Source organism: Cetorhinus maximus, chromosome X (genome assembly GCF_964194155.1).
Source record: "Cetorhinus maximus chromosome X, sCetMax3.hap1.1, whole genome shotgun sequence".
Lineage (NCBI taxonomy): Eukaryota > Metazoa > Chordata > Chondrichthyes > Lamniformes > Cetorhinidae > Cetorhinus > Cetorhinus maximus.
In genome coordinates this window covers 1,712,200-1,739,284 of record NC_135917.1, presented here as the reverse complement: position 1 = coordinate 1,739,284, position 27,085 = coordinate 1,712,200, and the positions used below count along the sequence as shown (strand labels likewise).

Here is a 27,085-nt window from a genome sequence, read left to right as displayed (position 1 = left end):
TATCATGTGGAGTGAATCGAATTGGCTGAAGACAGGTTAGTAATCTGACAGGTTAGTAATCTGCAAGACAACATAATACTCAAGTAACTAGATTGCAACGGTAAAAATCATTTCACAAGCACCACTCGATAATATTGTTGCTGCTCTAGGACAAGTTCCACTATATATCTTCAAGTTCTTGCTTTGGAAGATGGCAAACAAACAGTCTCTTGTTCACTCCATGTTTTATACTTACGTTACCTTTATAACAAGATAAACTCAATGCCCAGATAAATTAAGAAATATGTATGACAAGAACTAAGCTTTAAGACATCAGAGTGGAGTAATCAAAACCAGAAGCCCTGATTAATCTATCCTTAAAATTGCACAAATCTGCATTAAAGGTTGCAGTCAGTGTCCCATGAGAATTAACATACATGTATCCAGTGTTAATTTCATTTGAATTACATGGTCCAAAATTTGTAAGAAATAACGCCAGGAAATGATCTTAATGCTGCAGTCATGCAATGTTTTACCTGCATCAAAACATTTACAGACTCTACCAGTTTGCAGAAGTGCAAACCCCAAGCTTTAATCCAATTTTTATGTTGCACCTACTTACAAAAGGAACACTTTTCAATACTTAAATTTTCACAAGGAGTAGACACACCAGTCTGAATACATTTAACTATTTCAAGCCACATTTTTATTTGAAGTTTTTCAATATAAATGGTACAAATGTACTGAAGCTGCACCAATGGGACTGGTACCCACTCCTGTATTTTCCGACGCTTACATTGTCAACTCCTGCAAAAATAAAAGAGTTATCAAAAATCATACAATATTCAGCCTCACATTCAACCATTTAAAGTTACAATAGTAGAATAAATTTGGAAACAGCTATTTTTGATTGTCAATTCCAACAGTAAAATTAATATACTGACAGGATTGCAGTAAAGTCAAATTATTACAACTTTCTCTTCCCCCCCCCAGAACACATTAAAGAAAGGCAAACAACAGAACTTACCATAATAGCGTTTACAATATCGTTGTTGTTATTTTTCAATGCTCGGACAGCCTTAGCCCTAGACACATTGGCTTGGGACATGACTAATTCTATGTCCTTGACCTCCACACCAGTTTCATCAACCTAAAGAAATTAAAAATAATAATTTCCCATTTCCTCCAATTTTCTTTTTCCTCTGTTTAGTCAAACAGGCCGCACACCATTCCCATGAGAAAGCAAAAGGTGAATTTACACCCTTATAAATAGCACAATATGTTTACAATAGCACATCACAGCATTCACAAGTTATTTCAAATAAAAATATGCAAATAACGTAAGATTTCTGGATATATGTGGGAGCTCTACAAACTATGTTTCGGTGCTTCAATTCAAACTAAATTTAATCTGTCAATGCACGGCTCAAAATTCTCAACTGCAATCGTGCTCCTTTACTGCAGCTTAAAACATCCATTGGGTCTCTTTTCCCCCCACCCCCCATCAATAGCCAATGTCATTTATTAATGTTGGTGGGTCATGCACAACAGGTAGGCTTTAGCTTTGTCTCAGCTGAGTTAGACAAATTGTGCCTGGGCTCAAACATTTTCGATCACTGTCCACTTTCGACAGCATTAGGCTGAGTTGTGTTTTCCTCCACATCGTCTGCCAATGCTCAGTTAAGGAGTACAGACGAACAGACAGCCAGTCACTTAAAGGGTGATAATGCCAAAGAACCCATGTGCCTTGGGGCCGGGGAGGGGGGGGATAAAATTGCCAAAATATGAAAACCAGGTTATTTGATACTTAAAGCAGCAAATGTTTAGGAGCACCTCACCTCAGGAATGATATACCAGCTATGAGGGGGTGCAGTGAGCAGAACTAAAGGGTTAAATTATATGGGGTTTCATAGATTAAGCTTGCAATCCTTCCAAGTAGAGGGAGGGAGGGTGAGAGAAAAAGAAAGACAGGGTGAGGGCTGATGTTAAACTAAGTATATTTTCTGCAGGATACTGGAAATCTGGAACTCTTCCCCACAAACCCCATGCCCAAAAACAAGCTGTTCAGGCTGAGGGTCAATATAAAATTTCAAAACTGAGATTGATAAGATTGTTAAGCAGGGGAATTAAGAATTACAGAACCAAGGCAGGTAAATGGGAGTTACAGATCAGCCCCAATCCTATTGAATGACTGGACAGACTCTAGGCGTTCAATAGCCTACTGCTGTTCCTAGTTCAAGGCGCACCTGTGATCGCTGCTGGCGTGTACATCTGTTTGGTCGGATCAAGAATGAAACTGAAGTGATACCAGATATGGGTAGTAGCATGTAGTTTAAACAGAAAACTCATGACAATAATAGGAGATAAACATACCTCCTCTTCTTCGCTCTCCTCCTGTACAGTTGGAGTCTGTGTGTTTTCTTGGATATTGGCCACAGATTCTCCCTGTACCTTGAATTTCTCTGCAGCAGCCAGTTGAGCTTGCTGAGATAAATCTTCAATCTAGGCAGATAAGCATAAACATCAAGTTACTTTTATTGCAGAAAAACCATCACTTTGACATTGCAAGTAAAAGCAACAGCCTTAGATAGGATGAGCAGAATTAGAAAATCAATAGACTGAAGAGTGTATCGAGAGAGGAAAGAACACTAAAAAGCTGTTTGTTGTAGGGCTGCCCAACTATGTAAAGTGTAGCTTCACTGATTATTTCAGATATCTCTAAACATCAGTATAAGGAAAAGGGAGAAATTGGCCATGTCTGCAATAAGCGTCAATAAGATCTCAGCTTCACTATAGGACCTTCATTCCTATTCATTTTGCTGGAAAGAGACTTGAAGTTCAGTAAAAGCCACAATATTACAGAGATTCACATTAGTTTACCTTGGCTTCACCAAAAACAATGTAGGTATCTGATGCAGGGCTCTTGTAGACATCTGGTTTTGTGATGACAAACAAGATGTTTTTAGATTTTCTTATCGTGACTCTGGTTACCCCAGTAACTTGGCGAAGCCCTAACTTTGACATCGCCTGCAAAAAAAAAAACAAGGACTTAAGGAAGTTCCAATTACATCAGAATTTCACATTTCCTAATGCAGTTATTGTTCAATTGTTTTTTTAAAATCTTGCATGTCTGGATAAAGCACTGGTTGCAAAGAGTTTTAATTTAGTTGGAGGAGCTGCTTGGCAGAACACTTGAATCACACTCTTGCTCCCCAACTCCTTACCAGAAGCAAAGTGAAAATTTAAAAGTAACATTGTGCAGTGGCTGGTTACAGGACACACAGAAGCTGACTCTGGCTTTCTTCTGGGAAGCTCAGCCTCGGTTCAAGAGCCCAACTGGTGAACAAACCAATATCATGTACTCTTAAGGAATTGTAATAGAAAATCCATGCGCCAGCTAACTATCCTAATATAGACGTACAATAATCTCATGGGGTTAAATAAATTAACCAAAAATAATGGCGAAACCACTACTTTCTTGCTAGAAACCCATTATATCTTGCACAAAACATAGTACAGGCAGGTGTCAACTTTCCAGTAAGCAGACAATACGAACATCTTTATGCTTACATAAACTGCAATAAATATTTACTCACTTTCCGTGCCTTCTTTTCACTTCTGCTCTGTTTTGCTTTGCTGACTGGCTCTTCATCTATTTCAGCTGCAGCTGCAAGCTTTGAAACAAGGGGAAATAAGTAATTAAATCATTGTCACATACAGTAAAGAAAATTTCCGCACAAGACTAACTCCACTCTAAGCATACCATGTTTCTATTAATTATATCGCACAAGGACACCTCTATAGCTGTGGTTAATTGCACATGTACTGGCATGGGGTCATACAAACCACAAGGGTCCCAAGTTTGACTTGAGCAGTGATTTAAGGCAGCAATAAAAAATTCCTATCCCTGGTTGTTATTTTGTGCCAGAAAGAGTGCACTATCAACAGGATGATGGGAGGTGTCAGCTGTGGCTTAGTTCATAGCACCCTCGCCTTTGAATCAGAGGGTTGTGGGTTCATGTCCCACTCCTGGAAACCAAGAACTGTGATTGTACTCAAAAGAGTTGCAATCTGTGACTGTTGATAACTCGAAAGAGTATCAACAGGATGATGGTGCTGTCCGTGTCTCCAGCCAAACAGCCCACATTCAAAACACATGCGGCTTGAAGTTCCCTCCATGGGTGCAAGCAGGAACTTGTACCCAAAGCAGTGTCTAATTTGCCACTGTCAAATTATGCCCAAGTATCCTCCCGGTTCGATTAGACCATGTTTGAATTTAAAATGGACATGAATCAGAAATTAGCATGAATAGCTGTGGCCCAAGGAAATGCAAAACCCACGCCAGTATACATTTATTCATTGGGTTTAAAATGTCAACTTAGATAACTAATTGGAATTTTAACATGGAGTTAAATAAATGTTCCAAACATTAACCAAAAACGTTTCAAGAACCAGTAACTGAGGAAGCTTTTCAATTTTTAAATAGGTCTTGTATATAATGTAACTTATGCCATAACAATAGATTGAAGCGAACAGAAAATAGAGCTGGTTACAGCAAGGACAGATTTACTCCCAACTTCCTTACTGTGCCCGAAAATCTGGTCACAATGCTGAGATGGCCCACCCCACCGCTCTACAAATAGGCACAATTGTACAGTAGTCATGAGAGTCAAGGGGGTGTAGTAAGTTTTGTGGGCAAAGATTCGGACAGAGGATTCGATGGACAGATGCGAGAGAGCTTGGGGACTTAAACATATTGCAGTTATGCGCGCAATTTGTGCTCAAACTTCTAAGCCACAATTGGTTGACACCAGATCTTGGGTGTGTCTGGGCACAAAGGCAGAGGAAATGCCAAGCCATGAAGACTTGCCAGCTGGGCACAGTCAATATCAATCACACCCTCAGCACATACCTCTTTCCCCTGTTGAAAGCGGTAAAATAACTTCAATTTTTATTCCACTCACAAAAGGAAACTTACACAATTGTCTCAAAAAACTTTCAACCTTTATTTATTCAACAATATACATGAAAGATTAGTGCAGTAAACATTAGTGCAAAGGTGCAGTGTGTAACTTCAGCCCCTTCACACAAAATGATTCAACATCTAAATTACACTACATAGAACTTTTTGCTCAATACACATGCAGATCCCCTTTCAGTTAGAAAGACAATGTCACGAGAAAGCAAATAACTGGAGCCGAATGGGCGAGTGCGGCAACAAGTGGCAAACAAATGACCATGAGTGGAATTAGATACATTATTCATGACCTCCTCTTGTATTTAGTTCAGCAACACAAAATCCATATGCCAAAATGGTCCAAACATGGACAAAAGAGCTGAACAAGAGGTAAGGAGAGAGTGATTACCCACAACATCAAGGTAGCATTTGACCAAGTGTGCCATCAAGGAACCCTAGTAAAACCGAATTCAATGCAACTTATGGGGTGGGGAGAAACGCTCCACTGGTCAGAGTCATACCTAGCACAAAGAAAGATGGTTGTGGTCGCTGGAGACCATCGGTGCAGGAGTTCCTTAGGGTAGTGTCCTAGGCTCAACCATCTTCAGCTGCTTCATCAATGGACTTCCCTCCAACATAAGGTCAGAAGTGGCGATGTTCACTAACGATTGCAGTGTTCAGTACTATTCGTGGCTCCTCAAATAATTAAGCAATCCATTCATGCATGTATCAAGACCCGGACAACATTCTGGTTTGGGCTGATGTGGCAGACAACATTCTCGCCACACAAGTGCCAGGCAGTGACCACCTCCAGCAAGAGAATCCAACCATCTCCCTGTGACATTCAATGCCGTTACCGATGCCTCCCCCCCCACTACCATAACATCCTTTTGGGGGTGGGGGTGGGGGGGAGAGAGAGGGAGAGAGAGAGAGAGAGGAGGTGGTCATCATTGACCAGAAACTGAATTAGATCAGCCATATAAATACTGTGGCTACAAGAGCAGGTCAGAAGCAAGGAATTCTGGGCAAGTAACTCACCTCCCGACTCCCCAAAGTCTGTCCACCATCAACAAAGCACAAGTCAGGAGTGTGATGGAATAGTCGGCACTTTCCTGGATGAGCGTGCTTCCAACACTCAAGAAGCTTGACACAATCAAGGGCAAAGAGCCCACTTGATTTTCAACTCATCCACCACTGCCACACAGTGGCAACAGTGTATAATCACTAAAAGATGCACTATAGTAACTCAAAGTTCCTTTAACAGTACCTCCCAAACCCACGACCTCTACCATCTAGAAGGACAAGGGCAGCAGACACATGGGAACGCCACCACCTGGAAGTTCCCCTCCAACCCACTCACCATCCTGACTTGGAAATATATCACTGTTACAGCGTCACTGGGTCAAAAACCTGCCCCAGATGGACTGCAGTGGTTCAAGGCAGCAGCTCATCAGCACCTTCTCAAGGGCAATTAGGGATGAGCAACAAATGCCAGTGATGCTCACATCCCATGGAAAATGTTTGTGGAAATGTACCCAAACAAAAATGTGAAAACTGGAGGAGTGAGGACAGTAGATAGGACTGTACACAGTAAAGACCTTTTGCCTTTTGAAACAGGGTTACAGGGTGTTTATATTCATACATTTGCAGACACACCTGAGCTTGCTGTGTCGCTGACTGCGCTGTATCCTGTTCTTCCAGTTCTGGTACCGACTCATCGCTGTCCGATTCTGTCCCAGACCCTACAAAACGTCATATATTTAATACAGTACTCTGCACATTTCCTAGGTTTGTGGTACTTTAGTGGGTTTCAAAGAAAGTGTGATACTTGTCTGGAAAAATGTGAGGAACACCACTTTATTGTAATTACCATAACCATGTTTAACAGGCAGCCATGCTAAGGTGGAGAAAAAGTGTAAACTTGTGCACTAAAGCTTTAACCTTATACAACAGTTTTATTTAAAAAAAGGTGCAATATTGACTTGTTGATCTATTTCTACAAAGCCATAAGCAACAAACCTCAGAACCCAATGATACACTGTATTAAAAAAAACACCTTTTGTGGCATTACAGGAATTTTTTTTACCTTCAATCTGTTGTAGGCAAGGGAGAAAAACAGATCTGGATATTACAATGCTGTCTACTGGTTATGCTTTCACACCATGCAATAAAAGCTAGAAAGCAATAAAAGGTTAGTGTGAATGTTCTTGGTAGCAGACGACACTCCAACTTATACACGTGTCGTAAATTCTCCATATTCGTGCCTGCAATGCTCATCCTGTGCGTAGAAAATAGGCCAACAAACTTGCAAAACAATCTGGGGTTTAAAATAAAAGCAAACTCAAGTTTGCCCCAAGCTTTGGGTATGCAGTGTACACAAATGGTCCTCATTTGAATTGCATAATGTATATAAAGAACCAAGTGTACTGCAAATATTCACAGGTTGAGGGAGGCAGGCCAGTTTTAGCATGTGTGACAAGATGTTAATACAGATTAGTTTACTAATTGTGTTGATTAACCTATTCAAAACCAGCTCACTCAAGTGTTAAGTCCCACTTGTGAAAGAAAAAATATAAAAAAGGCGGACTCCATGTTGCCATTAGTACGCAAGCTCTAAACACCTTGTGGACAGTTGAAATTTGTACATTATGTAGTTGACCTGTTCCAAAAGAAAGCAATTCCTCAAATGAAAGTAATTACCAAAGACAACTGATGCATTTGATAAATTCAAAGAGGACATGCGATATTTGGTAGTTACAACTTATCTTTCTCCCTTCCCCCATTTTACAAGATAAAATAGTTAATGCTAACAACAGAAATTATTCTGGATCATATACTTTACATAAAGTACAGATTTCATACCACATCACTTCCCTTTGTAGAAGGACGGGCTAACTTTAAGCTGCCCCATTCATGCTGGAGGACAGAAGAAATACATTCCAACAACACACTCCTCCAGAGTCGAGTGCTTCACTTAAAAGTTAGCCGTTCCTAAACATGAACTTTTATAGGACAAGCCTTTACTTCCCAGTTCAAACTAGGCAGGACGCTACTACATGCACACCTCAACCAAACTAAATACCCTCATCATTCTGCTTCACCACAGGCTCCTTTCCAGTTGAAGCAGTCTTGGGAATTGCCTTCTCAATGACAGGTGGGGCAGGAGCTTCGCGGAGGGGAGTCTCGTCGATAGCAGAAATCAATGGCGGCATCTCATCATCATCATCAATTTGGGCAGCTGAAGATGATTCAGGGGATGGGGTAGTGAGTTGATCAGAGGCAGATGAAAGAGTGAAAGATGATGGAAAGTCAGTGACAGGTGCTCTAGATTCTGACGATAAAGAAAGTTCATTGGATGAAAGTGTTTCATGAGGTGGATAATCAGCAACAGGCAGAGGTGGCGGCGGCTTGGCAGCAGCATGCAGGGGAGGCTGAAGCTGTGCATTAACAGAAGGGTCAAGAGACAGAAGCAAGTCAGTGCACTGAACAACTTGGTCAGATGAGGTTAGCTCAATGACATGGGGGTGTAGCTCTGAAACAGACAAGTCAGGAGATTGAAGCAGTTGAACAGGTGGGACTACAGTCAGTGTCTGGTCAAAAGCAGGCATAGGTGGCTTATCACAGGGCATGTCGAGGTGCACAGAAAAATCATCAACTACAGGGCCAGTAGACAAATGAGGCTCACCAGTTGCATTGATGGCTGAGGATGGCTCAGCCGTGTACATAGGTACTGCAACTTGTACCTCAGTTGCCAGAGGGGCAACAACTAGAGGGTCAGCTGACAACTCATCCATTGCAACTACCAGAGGATTAACTGACAATGGCAGGTCAGTGGTATCAATGGAGGCTTTTGGAGGGCCAACTGCTGAAAGCAGATTATCAGTAGCACTCGAAGCAATGGGATCAGTGGACAACGGTGCAGTACCTGTGACATCTGCCCCAGTTTGAGCTAAAGACAGTCCAGAGGGAATAATTGTATCAATAGGCAAAGGCAGGGTGACAGTATTAGTGGCAGATAAGGGCAGATCATTAGCCATAGGCTCAGACGAAGGCTCCTTGTCCATGTTGACAGCTGACAAAGTCAGCTGATCATCTACAATGGCAGCAGAATCAAGTGAATGTACATCAACAGGATCCAGGAGGGCATCGGCGGGCAAGGGGGCCTGGCCGGCGGGCAAGGGGGCCTGGCCGGCGGGCAAGGGGGCCTGGCCGGCGGGCAAGGGGGCCTGGCCGGCGGGCAAGGGGGCCTGGCCGGCGGGCAAGGGGGCCTGGCCGGCGGGCAAGGGGGCCTGGCCGGCGGGCAAGGGGGCCTGGCCGGCGGGCAAGGGGGCCTGGCCGGCGGGCAAGGGGGCCTGGCCGGCGGGCAAGGGGGCCTGGCCGGCGGGCAAGGGGGCCTGGCCGGCGGGCAAGGGGGCCTGGCCGGCGGGCAAGGGGGCCTGGCCGGCGGGCAAGGGGGCCTGGCCGGCGGGCAAGGGGGCCTGGCCGGCGGGCAAGGGGGCCTGGCCGGCGGGCAAGGGGGCCTGGCCGGCGGGCAAGGGGGCCTGGCCGGCGGGCAAGGGGGCCTGGCCGGCGGGCAAGGGGGCCTGGCCGGCGGGCAAGGGGGCCTGGCCGGCGGGCAAGGGGGCCTGGCCGGCGGGCAAGGGGGCCTGGCCGGCGGGCAAGGGGGCCTGGCCGGCGGCATCGGCGGGCAAGGGCGCCTGGCCGGCGGCATCGGCGGGCAAGGGCGCCTGGCCGGCGGCATCGGCGGGCAAGGGGGCCTGGCCGGCGGGATCGGCGGGCAAGGGCGCCTGGCCGGCGGCATCGGCGGGCAAGGGCGCCTGGCCGGCGGCATCGGCGGGCAAGGGCGCCTGGCCGGCGGCATCGGCGGGCAAGGGCGCCTGGCCGGCGGCATCGGCGGGCAAGGGCGCCTGGCCGGCGGCATCGGCTGCATCGGCGGGCAAGGGCGCCTGGCCATCGGCAGGCAAGGGCACCTGGCCGGTGGCGTCAGTGGGCAAGGGCATTACAGCAACACTGTCAGATAAAGACAGCCCATCTGGAGTAGCAATAGCACAACTGGGTAAAGTTGCAGTGGCAGCACTTTCAGCAACTTCATCAGCCAAAGGTTTGATGCCCATGCCAGAGGCAACTAGAGGATCAATGTATGAAGGCAACTGAAGGGCAGTGGTAGCAATAACACTGTCACATGCAGAAAGTCCAGAGTTTGTGGTAACAGAGTCAGCAGGCAAAGGCAGTCCATCAACAAGGTCAACTAAAGCAGGGTCAGTAGTTGAAGGCAGCTGATGATCTACTGGCACAGCAATGGAGTTAATAGACAAAGGCACAACATGGTCAAATGAAGGTGGACCATCAGCAGCAATAGTATCAGCAGGCAATGGCATGGTAGCTGTACGAATACTGTCAGATGAAAACAGTTCTCCCTGAATGGCAACTGTATCAGCTGAAGACTGCTCACCATTTGTGGAGGAAATGAGAAGACCAGTGAGAGAACACACCTGATCAATGGCAACTGTTGCAATACTATCAGAGGAAAGTAGATCATCAGCAGCAACATTAGTATCCTTCAGAGATGGAGGCAAAATAGCAGTTGCTTCCGGCTCAGTCAAATGTTGAGTTGCTGGAGGGTCAGTGGGTAAGGGCAGCTGATCAATGGTGGGGCCATCAACTGCATCAGCTGACGTTACACTAGTGGCAGTGCAGACAGGCAAAGGAATATCATTGGCAACAGCAATCTGGTCAGGTGCAGACAGCCTTAAGTCAGAATCTATTGCAGTGTTCAATGGAGCAGCAGTACTATCAGATGGAGTCAACCCAGGCGAGGCAGCTGAGTCAGTGGGCAAAGTCAACTGATCAACAGTGGCAGCAGCAACTGGGTCAGCAGACGAATGCATAACTGAAGTAGCAACCAGGTCAGAGGAAGGCAACCTATCAACAGCATCAGTACAGTCAGCTGATAATGGTGGCTGATCAGTGGCAGGGCTAGCAGTTGGTGAAGACACCTCAGTAGAAACAAGAGGGATAGGAGAAGAGAGAGGGACCTCAAAATGAGGCTGGACAAGAGATAGCACAGAAGCAGATAAAAGGGGTGAAGAATGATTGTTGGTGGTGGTTTGGGGGGATGGAAACTGAAGACCAGGGCCATGCAAATCAGTAGCAGCTGAAAGCTCCATCTCATTGGCACTGCTGGATTCATATTCAGCCTGTATGTACTCACTGGCTGAAGAAACTGATTCATGCTCAGAACAGGTTTCAATAGTAGCTGTTGAAGATAACCAAAAAAAAACATCAATAGGAGCATAAAGAGCAGTGTTGTCATTAGGATTTCAGTATGAAGTTTCCATTAAAAAATGTACTTAACTACAAAAAAAAAAATCAAATCTACACCACAGTAACAGGCCATTTACCCGAACGGGTCTATGTTGTCATTAATGTTGTATACAAGCAACCTCCCATCCTTCATCTCACTCATCAGCATATCCTCATCCTTTCTCCCTCACATGCTTATTTAGCTGACTCTTAAATGGGTCAATGTTATTTACCTCAACCACTCTTTATAATAAAGTTCTACATTCTCTCCTGAAATTCCTATTGGATTTATTAGTGACTACCTTGTATTTATGGTCTCTGGTCTTGGGTCTCCCTGATCGCCATTTTCTCCACATCTACCCTTTAAAAGACCTCAATCAGATCAACCCTCAGCTTTCTCAAAGAAAGCCAGACTGCTCAGGCTTTCCTGATACATACGACCCGAGTTCCGGTATCATCTTTGCATCTTCTTCAATGGCTATATCCTTTTCATAACATGGAGATCAAACTGTACAGTGCTCCTAGTGATTTATACAAGTTTAACATGAGTGAAATTTTACAGAATCAAACATAACTTGTGCTTTTCAATTCTATGCACTAGCAACGAACCCCAGTAGCTTGATTTGCTTTTTTAAATAGCCTTATTAACCAGCGTCACTAATTTCAGTGATGTGTATTTGAATCCCTAGGTCCCTTTGCTCCTCTACCCTCATTTAGACTAATTTCCAAGCAGTGTGGAGTCTCTAGTCTTGCTAACAAAATGCACCACTTCATACTTCACTTTATTGAAACTCATTTGCCAATTATGTACACATCCATTCTAAGTTTATGCCTTCATATATTTTGTCACATTCTTCCTTTATATGAGCTACACCCCCAATTTAGTGCATACAACTTTTTGAAATCTAATTGTGCAAGTACAATTTCATCAACACTAATAACCCCACCCCCCAACAAAAATGGCAACTATCCTTTAAACTTGATAGCTGATGATTGCAGCTTTAAAGGCCAGCATAAACAACAGGAAAAAGTGGAAGATAGCCCAGTAGAATAGCCCACTCAAATGAATCATGTTTGTCAAAAAAACTTTCAAGTGCTCTGGTGTCTAGCCTGTCATTGTGGTGATGATAATAATTTGATGTGACCAATTAAGGAGATCTAATCACTAAAGTGCATTGGTTTAAGTAAAACAAATCTTAGTGCACTGGTTCCAATTTGCTAAACAAGCCTATTGACAACACTCAGTATTAAAGAAACAGAAGAAAGTTACAGAAAATAGAAAGACAAGATAGAAAATAGGAAAACATTCTAAACCCACACCCCCACATTAAGTGTAAAATAAACATTATATTGGTCACATACTGAATGATCAACATGGCATTAACCACTTGTACATTTTGAGTTTCTTGATGGAACAAGGATTTCAAAACACTAAATTGATTGGACCCTTTTATGGATCTGTACATACGAAACAAATAGTGTGGCCGTCAATATGCAACCATGATTTTTAGGAGCACCATAAAGTCAAACACCCAAGTCACATTTCTATGCCATCTTTAGTATGGAATAGTTTTAAATATGCACAAACTAGATTTTTTTTTTAAACCAAGCTGTTCCAATGGCATGTACAGCATATGGCATTACTGCAGTATGTATACCATGGAAATTTCTGGATTTGTCTTTGGACTGTGATCTCAGCCATGCCTGCATTGAAGCACACCTAGCCTCTACAACTCCCAGGATAGAGTTTGGCAAGGAGGAAGTCACAGTTAGGTCTCACACCCCTCTGATTGTTGCCTGGTAATCCCACCTAGAAAGTATATACGTATGGATATCAAAGAACAAGCTGGCATGAGGCTCAGCCACAATGTCCTTCGAATCAAATAACCAAGAGAACTACCTTGGTTCATGACAGACACTTGAACAAGGTCCCAGAAGATGACCAGTAACTGCAGAACCAGAATTTAGCAGGAGCCACCACTCTCAAAGGTTTTCTTTAAAAAACCATGACCACGTATAGTAATTTAGTAATAGCAATGCAGTTACAGCTAGAATAAAGTTGAATTTAAATTGTTTTTAAATTACTGTGCGTTCGAAGCTAGGGAAATTGAGCTTTTCAATTTTGGCAGAGTTGGCATCAAGTATTACCAGGTCAGACAGAAAACATGAAAATGCAGAATAAAGCTTCCCCAACTTTGCCAAAATAGATCTCTCAACTCAAACTTCAGATAAAGCACTTCTAACTGTATTTGGTCTGGGTTTCAGTTCCCATAGGAGCCAGAGTTAAGGTCAACAATTAATTTTAGGCAGTTTTAGGCCATGTTTTACATTGATGGAATCAACTGGTCAAACCCATTTCACTTTAGGATCCACATAGCTGTCACAAGAAACTATAATCCCAGTCTGGGCTGAATCCAGAGGTGAAAAGACTGTAAACCCAAGTCATCACCCACTTCAAATGGAGTGGTTACAGCAGTTGAGGATACACAAGAGCAAACAAGAAGTTGTTAGCAGAACTGCAAGTCTCAGATCACTGTTAGTTTAAGATGTCATCTATTGTCAGTCTACCTGCAGTTTGAACAGACTTCTCAGGAGAAACGGGGGATGCAGGTGCTTGGACTGCATCAGGCACAGCAGGAGCTTCTGAGGCAGGAGCACCAGCCCCAGCTAGAAAGTTGAGTGATAACATGAGTTACAGACAAACCTTAAAAGCAAACTTACAGTCTAGATTAAACCCAGATATTTTGCACACACACATTAAATCATTGAGAATTACACCAGGAAGCCAAAACCTTTAAAAAGAAACAAACTGAGTTAACATGTTTGCATACTCCATTTCTGATGGGCTTTATAACATCTTTGATCATTTGTAGCATTTGACTGGGCTTACCAATCTGTACTATACCTGTCAAACCAAATTTAAAAGCATGTTGTACAAAGTATTAAAAAACAAACAAACAGGTCAACAGTGCAAGGTAGTGGTCTTCTCAGGGGACAGTTCACATTCTTAGTTTACACCAAGGGTTAAAGCCTTTCTATGCAAAGAGGATGAGATTTCCAGAAGTATCTAACTTCAAAACAAGAGTGTCAGCCAGGCAAAGAAAAAACAGTGCTTTGATTTCAGAAATCATTAATACATTGCAACAGGTATAGCGTACTATTAAGTGAAATAAAGGAATCTGATAACATGTGACCAGGAGTCCAGGATCCAGCTTGAAAACCCATAATCTAAAATCATTAGCAAACAAATGGCTTCAGTGAAGAATTCTACCACAGAATTAGCAGAGGAGAAAAAGGCCATTCAGCCCAACTGGTCCGTCAGTGTTTATGCTCCACATGGCCTTCACCCACCCCATTTCATCTAACCCCATCAACATATCCTTCAGATTCCATTTTCCTTCATAGTATAGATGCATTTAAGGGAAATCTAAAGTATTTGCCTTAGCCACTCTACGTGGTAGCGAGTTCCACATTCTCACTCTGGGTAAAAAAAAAGTTTCTCCTGAAGTCTTTATTGGATTCATTAGCGATGATTTCATATTTAATTCTCTAGTTTAGGATTCCCTAAAAGTCGAAAGGGCAGGCTTGGAGAAAACCTATCAAACCCTTTAGAATCTTTAAAAACCTCTAACAAGGTCACCACTTACCCATTATGTAAAAAAGGAAAGTCCCAGCCTGTTCAGTCTTTCCTGTTTAAATCTTTTTTCATCTTCTCTAATGCCATTTGCATGCCAGTTCACAGGGTACTGAATTTACAATAACAATCTATTTGCAACTTTGGTGGTGGGTTATATTATATATTAAGCTAGGACCCAATCCTTGGTCCCAGTAACTTCCCTAAAATATATTTAAAATATATACTTAAAATATAAAATATATATTATATATTAAGATATGACCCAATCCTTGGTCCCAGTAACTTCCCCAAAAACAGATGTACACACACATAACCAACACAAATCCATGATGTACACTTTAGTATAAATGCACTGCAAAACAAAATGCAGAGTTGATTATTTGTAGGCCAGTTAATTATTTGTCTCAAAGCTTAAGAGCCCAATGATACAGTGCCACAGGTTACAACTTGCAGCAATTCAACATGGCACTGTGTACCAAAATAGAGGTCCAAAAGGATTAACCTGCAAACTTCAAATTGTTAGAACATTGGAAATCATTACAGCATAGTGTCATGGAAAATTTTCTGTAACAACTGAAGGTTAATAAATGGCTAACAAGACAATTTAGATATATTTAGATAAAAAAGAATAGACACTTTTGGCTCAAGGTCTAAATGAAAAAAGGTTCCTCATTCAGTTCGGATTACTGCACATCCATTGTTTCTTGTAATAATCAGCTAAGTCACAGAAGCATGACAGGGCTAAAGACCCGACAGAACAAAATACTTTCTAGATTAGCATAGAGCTGGTAACCTTTGAAAGATCTAATATTTCGCCCCACAAATGCAATAACATGAGGCCATTAAGCCCCTTTAGCCTCTTCTGCCATTCATGGCTGATCTGCCATCATTTCCATATTTGCCCCATATCACCTTTGGTTAACAAAAATTGTTTTAAAATTAATAGCATCAATTGCCATTTTGAAGAGTACCAAACTTCTACCACCCTTTGCACGAAGTGTTTCGTAATTTCATTTTATAATTCTAGTCAAGTAAGGTAACCTCATCTGAGGTCGCAAACTACCATTTCACTAGTCACTCAAATCAGCCTTTTTTTAAAAAAATTGTCCAATTCTCACAGGCAATTTACAAAGCCACCTCAAATCTGCTTTGAATATTTAATCACGCTCAAGTTTTTCTGTTTGCAGCCAATTTTCAAATATTTCAGCTCCAGAACAGCCGTCACAAGAGCAAAGCACCCAAACTCACTGGACAAATAAAAGCGATGACAACCATCAACTGTAGCATTCACACTCTAGCTGTTACTTTCTCTAAAATCAACTCACCTACACTTATACAACATCTAACACCTAATACTGAAAGCAAAAAGTCACCCTAGGGCATTGCTTTTCGTACAGCACGATGCAACTGGACAGTCAACAACAAAATTCAGTCATGTCCAGCCATCAGAGAATGATGAATAACCTTCCCTCAGATTGCTACTCATTTAACCTGAGTTGAGTTTTACTCAATAGGTGTCATGAACAATGATGGCCGACAAACCTTGATTAAATCTGGGCAATATCTGATCCCTAATTTGTACCTTAATTTCTATCTGCGTCGCCCTCACCACCCCAACTGACCCAGGAAAGGGCACATAGATGCAGTAGTTTGGGAACTGTTCCCCCAGTGAAGGAAGATCCAAATAGCAAATTCTACCATTAATCAAATACAGCTTGAGAAAAGCATTGTGCGAAATTGTTCCTGTGCCTGCAGTTGTGAGGGGCATTTAAACACTGTTTTCTATGGCGCTCTCCTGAACGGCCAGACTTGCTGGCTACACAGCAGTTCCAGACACCTTGAATTCCAGCTTGGTCACGAAACTAGGTTGACACCCAAGTGCTGTACTGAGCGAATGCTCCATTGAACCTGCACTTCAAATAAGACAGAAAAACAGGCCCCCTCCTCCCATGTGTGTTTCGAAGGTTGAGGTAAATAATTTAAGGGCACAATGCCAAAGACCAGCAAAAATATGACCTGCTATAGTGGTGACCACATCAGCTTCACCACTGATGCTTGCTTAGCGCAAACTGGCTGCTGCATTTGCTTACATTCCGATGGTTTGCCTTCAAAATAAATTGTGTACCACTTTGGGAATCACAAATGGCAGCACTATTATTAATGCAAGTTTTCTCCCCACGCCATATGGCTTGGTTTGCACAAATTGACTACCACATTTACCTGCTTGGTGACTGAACTTCATAGTAATCTTTTGCATGCAAGCCCTTTGCAACAGCCCTAGGGATAAGGCACTATGCACACTCCACTTAAGTCTTGAATACACTAATTTATTTTGCGCAAGTTGGCTGCCGCATTTGCCTACATAAGCATAGTAGTTAATATGAGTAGTACTTTGGAATATCCGGAGAGATATGGTACCACCCTTCATGCAGCCAAAACTCACGTACATTGTATTTTATTTTGCGCAAATCAGTTGCCGCATTTGCCTAAACATTAATGATGGCACTTCAAAGTAGCTCTTAGCACATGTGGGACTCTGGGCCATCCCAAGAGATAAAGTGCTGTATGAATGCAAGCCCACTTGCTTATTTTGCGCAAATTGGCCAACACATTTTCCTACATCAGGGTTACTGCACTTCATTTTGTGTAGTGCTTTAGGGATGTCCTTACATGAGAATGTACTTTATAAATGCAAGTTCTTCACTCGCCTGAATCAGTTTAACTCAGTGATATTTAGTTATAATAAAGATATGAAGAGTTATCAGTGGCATGCATCATGAAGTATGTGTTCAAAAAGAAACTTGTGGCATTCTCACACATTGAAAACTAACGTAACTCCACTTGCCTGCACCTGACAGAACTCACCACACCCCTTTACTGCTACTGTAGTACCTTCTACATAAAATACATAATGGACTAGTTCAAAAGGTTATTACACAGCATTAATTTTAATAGGGATCTTAGACAGCAGCTGCAAAATAACTTTTGTAGTTAGAATCCAAACATAAAACCTGGCTACTAGAGGTGGTTATGGTGACAAAGCTACCATTTTAACACTGTCAACAACGCACCTGAAAGCTCCTGAACAGCCTGAGACACTGCATTCTCAGTGGTGGCTTCAGTCTGGGAAGCTTCACTTGCCACCTCAGTAACAGCCGATTCTGTTGAGTCAGTAGCTGGAGTCAATTCGCTTGGAGCAGTGCTTTCTCCCCCAGAGGCAGGAGAAGGGCTGACATCACTGTGTTCTTCTGCTGTAAAGGATTTGGGACAGTACTACAAGCAGCCAATATAAAGCCAAAACTGCCCAGGTGTGCAAGTTATCCTACTTTAGGGTCTGAATGCCCCATATGGCCCCCAAGAGAAAATCAATCCTGACATCAAATGAACACATGCATTAATAATGTGGTCTGATTACATGATGGAGTGTAAAATGATCAGCTTCCCACCAGGTGCTCAGTAAATACTTATCTATTAGTCCAGTTGCCCCTTAAATGGTTGTACAAAGTGTGAAAAACCCAAGAGAGAACCTGTTTACAAAGTAGTCTTGCATCAACACCATAAGTGCATATATAGTGAAAGATGTTTACAATTGTACTTTTCTGGCTGCGGAAAATGCTCAACTTACAGCTTTTTGTGTGCTGCATAACCCCCAACTTGTGTCAGCCCAAAGTCACTTAACTGAATTAGTATTAATCCATTGCAGAATGCATGATAACAACTTGACAGCCCTGAAGGCTGATTCATAATGATTGAGCAAAGGTTGCATGCTTCCAACAGTGACATCAAGTTTTAGAGACATATATCCACCAGCAACATTACACTAAATCAAATTGTCACTTAAGAATAAGCAACTCATTTAAATAATCTATGTAAAAAATCCAATTTTTTCACTATTAATCCGCTTTTTATAGTGGCTACTAGTACTGAATCATTATTTTAAACCAAGTACAAGTATAAATGGTTAACTTAACCATTAACACCAAACAATATCTCCTGTATAAAACTAATGCATGGCATTAGAAATCCTGTCCAACACCCAGTTTATATACTTGTGTAAAATTACAGAGCAGCATCAAGACTGTTTACTGTTCACCACAATCTCCCCAAATTAATCCCAATGAAGTTTCTTCATGCACCAAGTGTTCAAGGCTTGAACAGAATGCAATGGCTGCCATTTTGTAACAGTTACACACAGAGCTGCATCTCAGTGCTCAAAATGTTCATGCAAGCACTATCCACAGCAAGGAGCAAGCAATGCATAAAACTGCACTATTTTACACAAGAAATGCAACTCAATTTCAAATATTTTGCAACCTGCAACAAGAGCCCTGCAGTGGTATTATACCTCAAACCTGTGCAAAAGAATCTGAAAAGCCAACAACACACAAATGCATGTCTGTTTCTAGTATGCAGATAATCTTTCTGAAAAGGAGGAACTTAGTAGTTAAAAAGGCTACACTTCATAACTAAAAATTAAGTTACAATAAATTTGTTCCTTTAAAAGCACCACTTGAAAATGCTCATGTACAGACTTATTTAGACCAAGGGTACTAACATTAACTATTTTTGATTAGCAAGTCAGCTTACTAAATAAATTTAAAAGCCCACTCTCCCACCCAGGAAATAGTTGGTAGCTTCTGCATTCATCTTGACGAATTTCTCACAATTAAAGAGAAGTCTCACCGAAGCATTAATAGACAGCCTCTGACATTCAATACAAACAATGGTGCTGCAGTCCAAATGACTACTTCACTCACCTCCTCCCCAGGAAATGGCCCATATGGAAATGGTCACAATACACATCCTGGCAAAAGTCATCACTTTTATTTTAAAAACACACAGGCGCAGATACCTTCTAATCGTCAGCACACCATTCGCTCTTGATCATTGGACGGGTGCAGAAACCTGCCTTCCATTTATAAATCTTTTATTTTCCATTAATACATAAACAAGGCTCAGCATTTTGAGGTATAATACCAATCTTGCTGGACATTTAGTCACTTGAAACAGACTTAGAGTGTGCAGGGAGGAAGGAGAATACAAATGGAATCTGGAAATGGACCAGGTATGGGAATAAAGTGTGGACGACAGAACTTTAAAACATACTTAACCTGGTTTGAGGGTGGGGGTACTTGAAAGCCAGAAGTCAACAGAGAGGTTACACTAGTATTTAAGCATGACCCACAATGAATGTATCAAGCCTTGATCACTGCTTATAGGGATCCTAATGAATGAGCCAAATATAAGCTGGTTTGGCACAGTGCAAAACAAAACCCATAAACAGCTAACAAGGATCCCTCACGCACAGTTGACATGTATACAAACCTGTTTCAGCTTGAGGCTGCTGCATTTCTTGCTCTGTGGCAGGAACGGTTTCTGTGGCTTCACCAGGCATTTCTAGACAAAAAAATATCTAGTTAGCAGAAATTCATGCCATAAGTGCATCAGTATAAAGGATTAAGTAGCAGCACTATTGCGAGGAATTTCTGTTGCAAAGGCAAACTTTTTGTTTATCCAAACTTAACATAGGAAAAGTTTTTGAAAGTACAATCTTCATACAGAAACTTTGAGTCACACTTGCATTATTCAAAATGTACTGCTGTTTGCTGCAAAACTGGATTCGCTAGAAACAGTCAGTGCCCCAAAGAGTTACGCTAATTGGGGAATATTAAAGCAAATTTTAAAAGCTAGTGAATGAAGCACACAAGGCCAAGCCTAAATTAAAGCTAGCCAAATTAAAACTGTGTCTGAGTCATAAAGGCCAACCCTAAAACTTGGTATTTCAGCTAAACACTGAACAAAAGGCTGAGAAATTATAACCATGCGAATCAAGCAAAGAGGGAAGTCATACAAGAAGGCTGAACCAGAAAGGAGCGTGCCAAAAGCAAAAGATGTTGGAAATAAAATAAACAGAATGCTGGAAAACACTCAGCTGGTCAGGTAACAGTTGTAGAGATAGAAACAACCAACATCCAGACCTGACCTGTTGAGTGCTTTCCAGCATTTTGTGTTTTTATGCCAAAACACAATTCTGTTTGCTGCTCCTATCAGCTCAGGTCACTTAGCATCTTATGCTTGAAAGAAAAGATAAGGAAAATCAATGTGTGATGGAAGTGGCACTACAAGTGTGCAGTACACATGGATCAAAAGCACCAACAATCCTCTACTTAGAGCTGCAGAAACCTATTGGTTTATATTAATGCTACACGCACTTGACACAACTTCAAGTACAGACAACTAAAAGAACCAAACAAGGTCATCTCATCGCTCACATAGGATTCTGTTCAAAAATGAAAAACATGTATTTCAGCTAATGTCAAGTCGATCACATTAGCAGCTTGGAATATTCTAGCCATAATAAACGAGCCATCATCATTATGAGTTCAACTACTACATACCATATTTCAAGAGTTCAATCATTTAGATTTAAAAATACTAATGCTTTCTTCAACCAGGGTTTTTGGTCTTTGCCAAAAGCATATTATGAACAGATCTGTTAAGGTTTATGGGAAGCATAGCGTAAGGGCAAGTATTTTTAACGGTCGCATTTCATTGCGGCTTCCAGAAATAATGACAAAACTGAAAAATCCGGAGGTAGTTTGCACTTGATGGACAATAGTTAGTAATAAAATACCCTAGTAGTCAAGAGTGGCATTCAACACGAATACGTGAAGTTTCTTTATAAACTTAAATAACCGATAAGATCACATTTCAAGAGTAGGACAAAATATAACAACCCAAAAAATATTTAAAGACGATTTGTACTCCGATAAATGGATCCCTACAAACTAGAGCTCCCTCAAAACCTAAAGGTATGGCCGAAACAACTTTTCATGGCCTACATGAGAAAACTAAAAAAAATTGAAACCATCTGAAAACAGATAACCAGCTAAATATACCCACAGCCTCAAACAGCACATTCGGGCTAAAACCTCGACTATTGGGCTTTTTAGCCACCCTACCCCCTCCACCATTAAACTAACCCTGCTGGGACACCACGAGATTGCTGCCGCCCCCTCCCTCAGCGCCCCGCACATTTTTTGTGAACCTACGACGTTAATAGAACTTTTACCAGTAAATTTTCACGATATCTGAAGCATAAAGTTCCCCTTTCCCTCACAATGCCAAATTTGTGCCCATTGCCAACAGTTTAATAAACGGATGGGAGCGGATTTTCCACAGACACTTACTGCTCCAGTTCGTCAAATCCAAGATGGCTGGGAAAAGAGACTGGACTTCTTTCACACAGATATTAAAAAGGTCGCACTTGTGTTTCCGGGTCACTCGTACACCCGGAAGTCCCGCCCCTATAGCTTGCTAATTGGTCAAACTACTTGCGGTCGCCCATTTCCGGGTGGCTCTTTGTTGCTCCTCCAGAATTTGGATTTCTACGTTTCTCCAGAGATACTGAAAGTTGTTAACAGCGGATTATGACAGCCTATATTATTGATATCCACCAGTGCTCGCCGCATGTAAAATAAAACTGTCTTTTTTTGGCCAGACAAGTATCTATTATGGAGAAACCCATCGGCGTGTCCAAAAGTTTTCAAACCCAAATTATTGAGAAATTTGCGCGGGTAAATTTTGTATTTGATTTATTATAAATTGCACAATCCTCTTGAAGGGTCATGCTAACCTTAAGTACGTCCAAGGAGCTGAGGTATTTTCTGGCAGAGCCTAGTCTTGGGGACCCTCACCCCAAGAACTGCTGGAGTTTTAACTAGGTAAAAACTGCAATTTATCACCTCACAGCACTGGTATACTTCTCACTTTTTGTTCAGCCAAGACCACCCTGGTGGGGTGTTGGGGCACTAGGGTAGTTATTTGGAGCATCCAGATCCGATTGATAGATCTGTCTCTCCAAGCTATCTAGTAAGTCCTGGCTAATAAGAAGCTTGACACCATCCAGGACAAAGCAACCCACTTGATTGGCACCCCACCCACAAACATTCACTGCCTCCACCACCGACACACATTGGTAACATTGTGTGCAAAGTACAAGATGCACCGCAGGAACTCACCAAGCCTCCTTTAACAGCGCCTTCCAAACCCATGACTGCTACCACCTAGAAGGACAAGGGCAGCAGACAGATCGGAACACCACCACCTGCAAGTTCCCCTCCAAGCCACTCACCATCCTGACTTGGAAATATATCGCCGTTCCTTCACTGTCGTTGGATCAAAATCCCTCCCTAACAGTACTGTGGGTGTACCTACACTACATGGACCACAGCGATTCAAGAAGGCAGCTCACCACCACCTTCTCAAGGGCAATTAGGGATGGACAATAAATGCTGGCCGAGCCAACAATGCCCACATCCCATAAATAAATTTTTTTTAAAGTGCTCAGTAATACTGAAGACCTGACTAGATCAGGTATCAGACTACAGAATCTGCCGTAAAAGACGGCAGCAATAGTGATGGAATTAATCAGTGACCCAAGTCCAATCTACAATTAATGTACTTATTTCTGAAGAATAATGTTTGTAAGAGACATAAAAATGATAGATCGGTGACTCAAGTCTATGCTAATTTTTTTTCTAATTTCTACAGAATCGTGTCATTTGCTTTTCAGCACATCTTAGCTGCAAGTTGCAGAGAAACTTGGTGGAATATTGGGAAATGGTTCCACCTTTATTCTGGACTGGGTGACCAAACAACAGTAAGGAAGATAGAATTAGAAATACAGTGAATCATTGATTATGATAAATGGCTGTACACTCAAGGTCTATAATTTAAATCTTTTCCCTGCCTGTAAATCAACAATCACTGCCCTTCACATTTCCCTCCAGAATCTCTGTTCGCTCATGAACAATGCCCTTGCCATCCACGACCTCAGTGCAGATGACTGCATGGACATTAACACACAGCTTATTTTCACCTACTCACACCTTCTAACAATCACCAATTTACTATACTTCCGAGTCCATTTTGTGAATAATCATTTTTTTTTACTCATTCATGGGTTGTGGGCGTTGCTGGCTAGGCCAGCATTTATTGCCCATCCCTAATTGCCTTTGAGAAAGTGGTGGTGATCTACCTTCTTGAACCACTACAGTCCATGACATAGTGCGTGTTGTTAATCTGCTTCACATTTTGGGGAAGGATGCCATCACAGCCAATACAATTAATGGCAATTTTATATTGTGGACTCACACTTACCAGTTATTGGGTTGAACCAACCCAATTATTTTCACAGAGAGGAGACTTTCATATCACTAGTCTGGAATTTAAAACTAGCACTTAGAAGTGAAAGAAAAATATGCCACCCATTCCTCCAGGGAAAATCTGAGATTACATTGGTATACTGGGAAATATGTTTTAATATATTTATGATTAAATTATATGCATCAGCACTATGGGTGTACCCACACCATATGGACTGCAGTGGTTCAAGAAAGTGGTTCACCACCGCCATTTCAAGTGCAATTAGGGATGGGCAAGAAATTCTGGCCTTGCCAGCGACACCCACATCCCATAAAACAGGCCGACATAACCACTATTGTATAGATAAGTCTGTCATACTGGGTGGGAGAAGGAACTCCTTCTCCACCTGGTGGTTTAATTACTTGAATGTGCATCATGTGAATGTATTTTTCCTCCCAACTGTGTCTCCAGATCATACACTATGCAAACAGGCTGGAGTCTGGTTGCTCCCATATCACATCAGAATTGGAGCATATGCTGGACAATCTCAGAACTCTCAATCACAGGCATGGGAAAGTTCCCAGCTCAGATCACTGCATCAACTAAATGGAGAAGAATGATTGTCAGTGAGCATCCTGTAAGGGAAAAGTATCTAAACTGTCTGCTACCCTGGCTGAGTTCAGCCAGTTAGTAAATATTGAAAATCAAAACTTCAATCTTCCTCATCTGCATGGCTCAGTACCATATTGCACACTACCTCTGAACTATCAAACAAATCAGTTAGAACATTTAGTATTAAGCTCTTCAGGCCACAAGATCAGAATCCATTTGATTTAAATGCTGAACTTCCCTTCTTATTAAGGACTTTTAAAAATTTCAGATCATTGTTTTTACAGCAGCTCTTAACAGAAATATGTTTTTGACCAGGATAAATCATAATTATGAGATTTACATCACATTAGTTTGGACTGGTTTCGAACCCAGCAAAAGAGTGTAACGGCAGTCTACCACCTCACTGATTGCATAAGCATTATCTAATGAGACAGTAATATACTGAATTGCTGTACTTTGAAATGCATTGTAATATGTATATGGTTAAATTACAGTTGTATCTGCAACAGGCCGACACGGCCATTATTGTACCCATGGATGTGTCATTCTCCATCAAATTGCAGCAAGAACAAGCAGTGACAGATTTGTATAAATTCCCATAATGTCAGCACTATAGATGGGCAAACACAATGTGTGGAAATCAGCACTGTCATCATGAGGAATCAAACATATTAAAGGGCTATTGTAGTCAGGAATGTTTGGATCCCAAGACAGAATTTCCTAACTGCATTATTTAAAAGGCAGTGGACAAGAAGATTGAACGCTTTAATGTTTGGGATACATTGGCTACTAGTAGGCTATTGATAAGGGTTTGCTGTTGGGGAGAGAATTGGCAACAATCTTAGCCTCACGTGTAATTGCTTTCGCTAGCGTTGCTCCAACCTGAATATGCTAAGTCTTGCCTCACTGAGGGAAACAGTGGTCATTACACCTCTCCTAATATTTACTCATAAATGTATGTCTGCTGTTTATAGGGTACCTGTCCAAATATAACTTGTATATTGTGGTTGCTATTGTTTTGCTGAGTTGACAGAGGGCTGATTTATGCATAAATGTGGTTGCTATTGTTTTGCTGAGTTGACAGAGGGCTGATTTATGCATAAAAAGACAAATTGACTGTAGATCTTAAGGTAAACCTACATTTCACTAGGAAATTGAACAGTTAATTTTGTTCTGACCCGATGCCTCACTGTTTTTCTTGGAGATACTGACTCTGATAGATATGGTTCCATGGGCACCAACTGCCCTCTAGTGTCTTGCCCAAACAGCCATTCTTCATGTGTGCACTTCGACAGTGAATAAGGGCACATATTTATATTTTGGCTCTCTAACACATGATTTATTGGTCAAATTCCTTTAAAGAAACTTGGCCTTCCTTTTCCACAGTAAACGCTTCATTTCCAGCTACACAGTTTTTTATCCCCTCAACAACACTCGATTGTTTTTAAAGTCCCAAGTTTATCAATAATTTCAATGCTGCTCTTATATTCAGAGGTGCTGGTTATCACCTCGCTCCTGGACAGGAAAAATAAAGTTTCTGTCTGACAGGTGACCTCTCTCTCTCTTCATTGCAACCTTTCTTTTATCTCCCAAGAATTTTGCTCCTTTGCTACTCTTAAGCTTCAAATACGCTATTTATATCCTTCCTTGGGCAAACGGAGTGCAGCTGAGTTGGGGGGGGGGAGGGGGGGGGCGGTGGGGGGGGATTGTTTGTTTCCTCTTTCTTATGCCATAGAAATTGGTTCTTGCTCTACCATGGGGAAAAGAGCCAGCTCTTTGGTGAGTATCTGGTAAGTGGGTAAGTTCTTATTCAATCCCTAAAGTTTAAAAGATGTAGGGGACAGTATAGTAAGGGGGATTGATACTGTTCTCTGTAGCAAAGAGCAGGAGTCTAGATGGCTTTGTTGCCTGCCTGGTGCCTGGTTCAGTACATCTTTTCAAGGCTGGAGAGGAACTTGCAGTGGGAGGGGGAGGATCCAGTGGTTGTGGTCTGTGTAGGTACCAATGACAGGCAGAATGAGGAAGAAGGCTCTGCATCGATAGTATGATGAGCTAGGTACTAAATTAAGAAGCAGAATGTCAAAGGTAATAATTTCTGGATTATTACCTGAGCCACATGCAAATTGGCATAGGACAAATAAGATTAGAGAAATGAATGCATAGCTTAAAGACTAGTGTGGGAGAAGTGGGTTCTGGTTTGTGGGGCACTGGCACCAGTATTGGGGAAAGTGGAATCTGTATTGTTGGGATGGTCTACACCTGAACCGTACTGGGGCTGGTGTCCTCACAAGATGCCTAACTAGGGATATAGAGAGGGTTTTGAACTGAATAGTGGGGGCAAGGATCAAATTTGGGAAGATATGGTAAACCAAAGAGAAGTTACAAGGCAAGAAAGACTGGTATTATGGGAAATGATAGACTCATGGATGTTTACTGCACAGAAAGAGGCC

The 27,085-nt window shown here is 42.0% G+C and overlaps 2 protein-coding genes across 16 annotated transcripts; both read right to left on the bottom strand.

The window, feature by feature from the left end:
- Window positions 1-658: 658 nt before the first annotated feature.
- Window positions 659-22,173, bottom strand: naca (nascent polypeptide associated complex subunit alpha). 15 transcript variants are annotated; one of them, XM_078534596.1, is made up of 12 exons: window positions 22,067-22,157; window positions 20,202-20,273; window positions 17,948-18,127; window positions 13,808-13,906; window positions 11,148-11,192; window positions 8,019-8,267; window positions 6,593-6,678; window positions 3,576-3,653; window positions 2,860-3,006; window positions 2,353-2,481; window positions 1,007-1,129; window positions 659-786 (listed from the first exon to the last, which is right to left on the bottom strand). In XM_078534596.1, exons 2-12 carry the CDS (start codon window positions 20,269-20,271, stop codon window positions 772-774), a joined length of 1,221 nt encoding a protein of 406 aa, XP_078390722.1. In that variant the 5' UTR covers window positions 20,272-20,273; window positions 22,067-22,157; the 3' UTR covers window positions 659-771. The 15 variants fall into 15 exon arrangements, with proteins under 15 accessions (XP_078390722.1, XP_078390724.1, XP_078390723.1 ...); XM_078534598.1 differs by having other exon boundaries at window positions 8,019-8,174; XM_078534597.1 differs by lacking the exon at window positions 22,067-22,157 and adding an exon at window positions 21,949-21,966.
- Window positions 9,018-11,141, bottom strand: LOC144672588 (uncharacterized). The gene is made up of 3 exons (XM_078534410.1): window positions 9,907-11,141; window positions 9,583-9,813; window positions 9,018-9,029 (listed from the first exon to the last, which is right to left on the bottom strand). The coding sequence occupies exons 1-3, from the start codon at window positions 11,101-11,103 to the stop codon at window positions 9,018-9,020; spliced, it is 1,440 nt and encodes a 479-aa protein (XP_078390536.1). The 5' UTR covers window positions 11,104-11,141.
- Window positions 22,174-27,085: the final 4,912 nt, after the last annotated feature.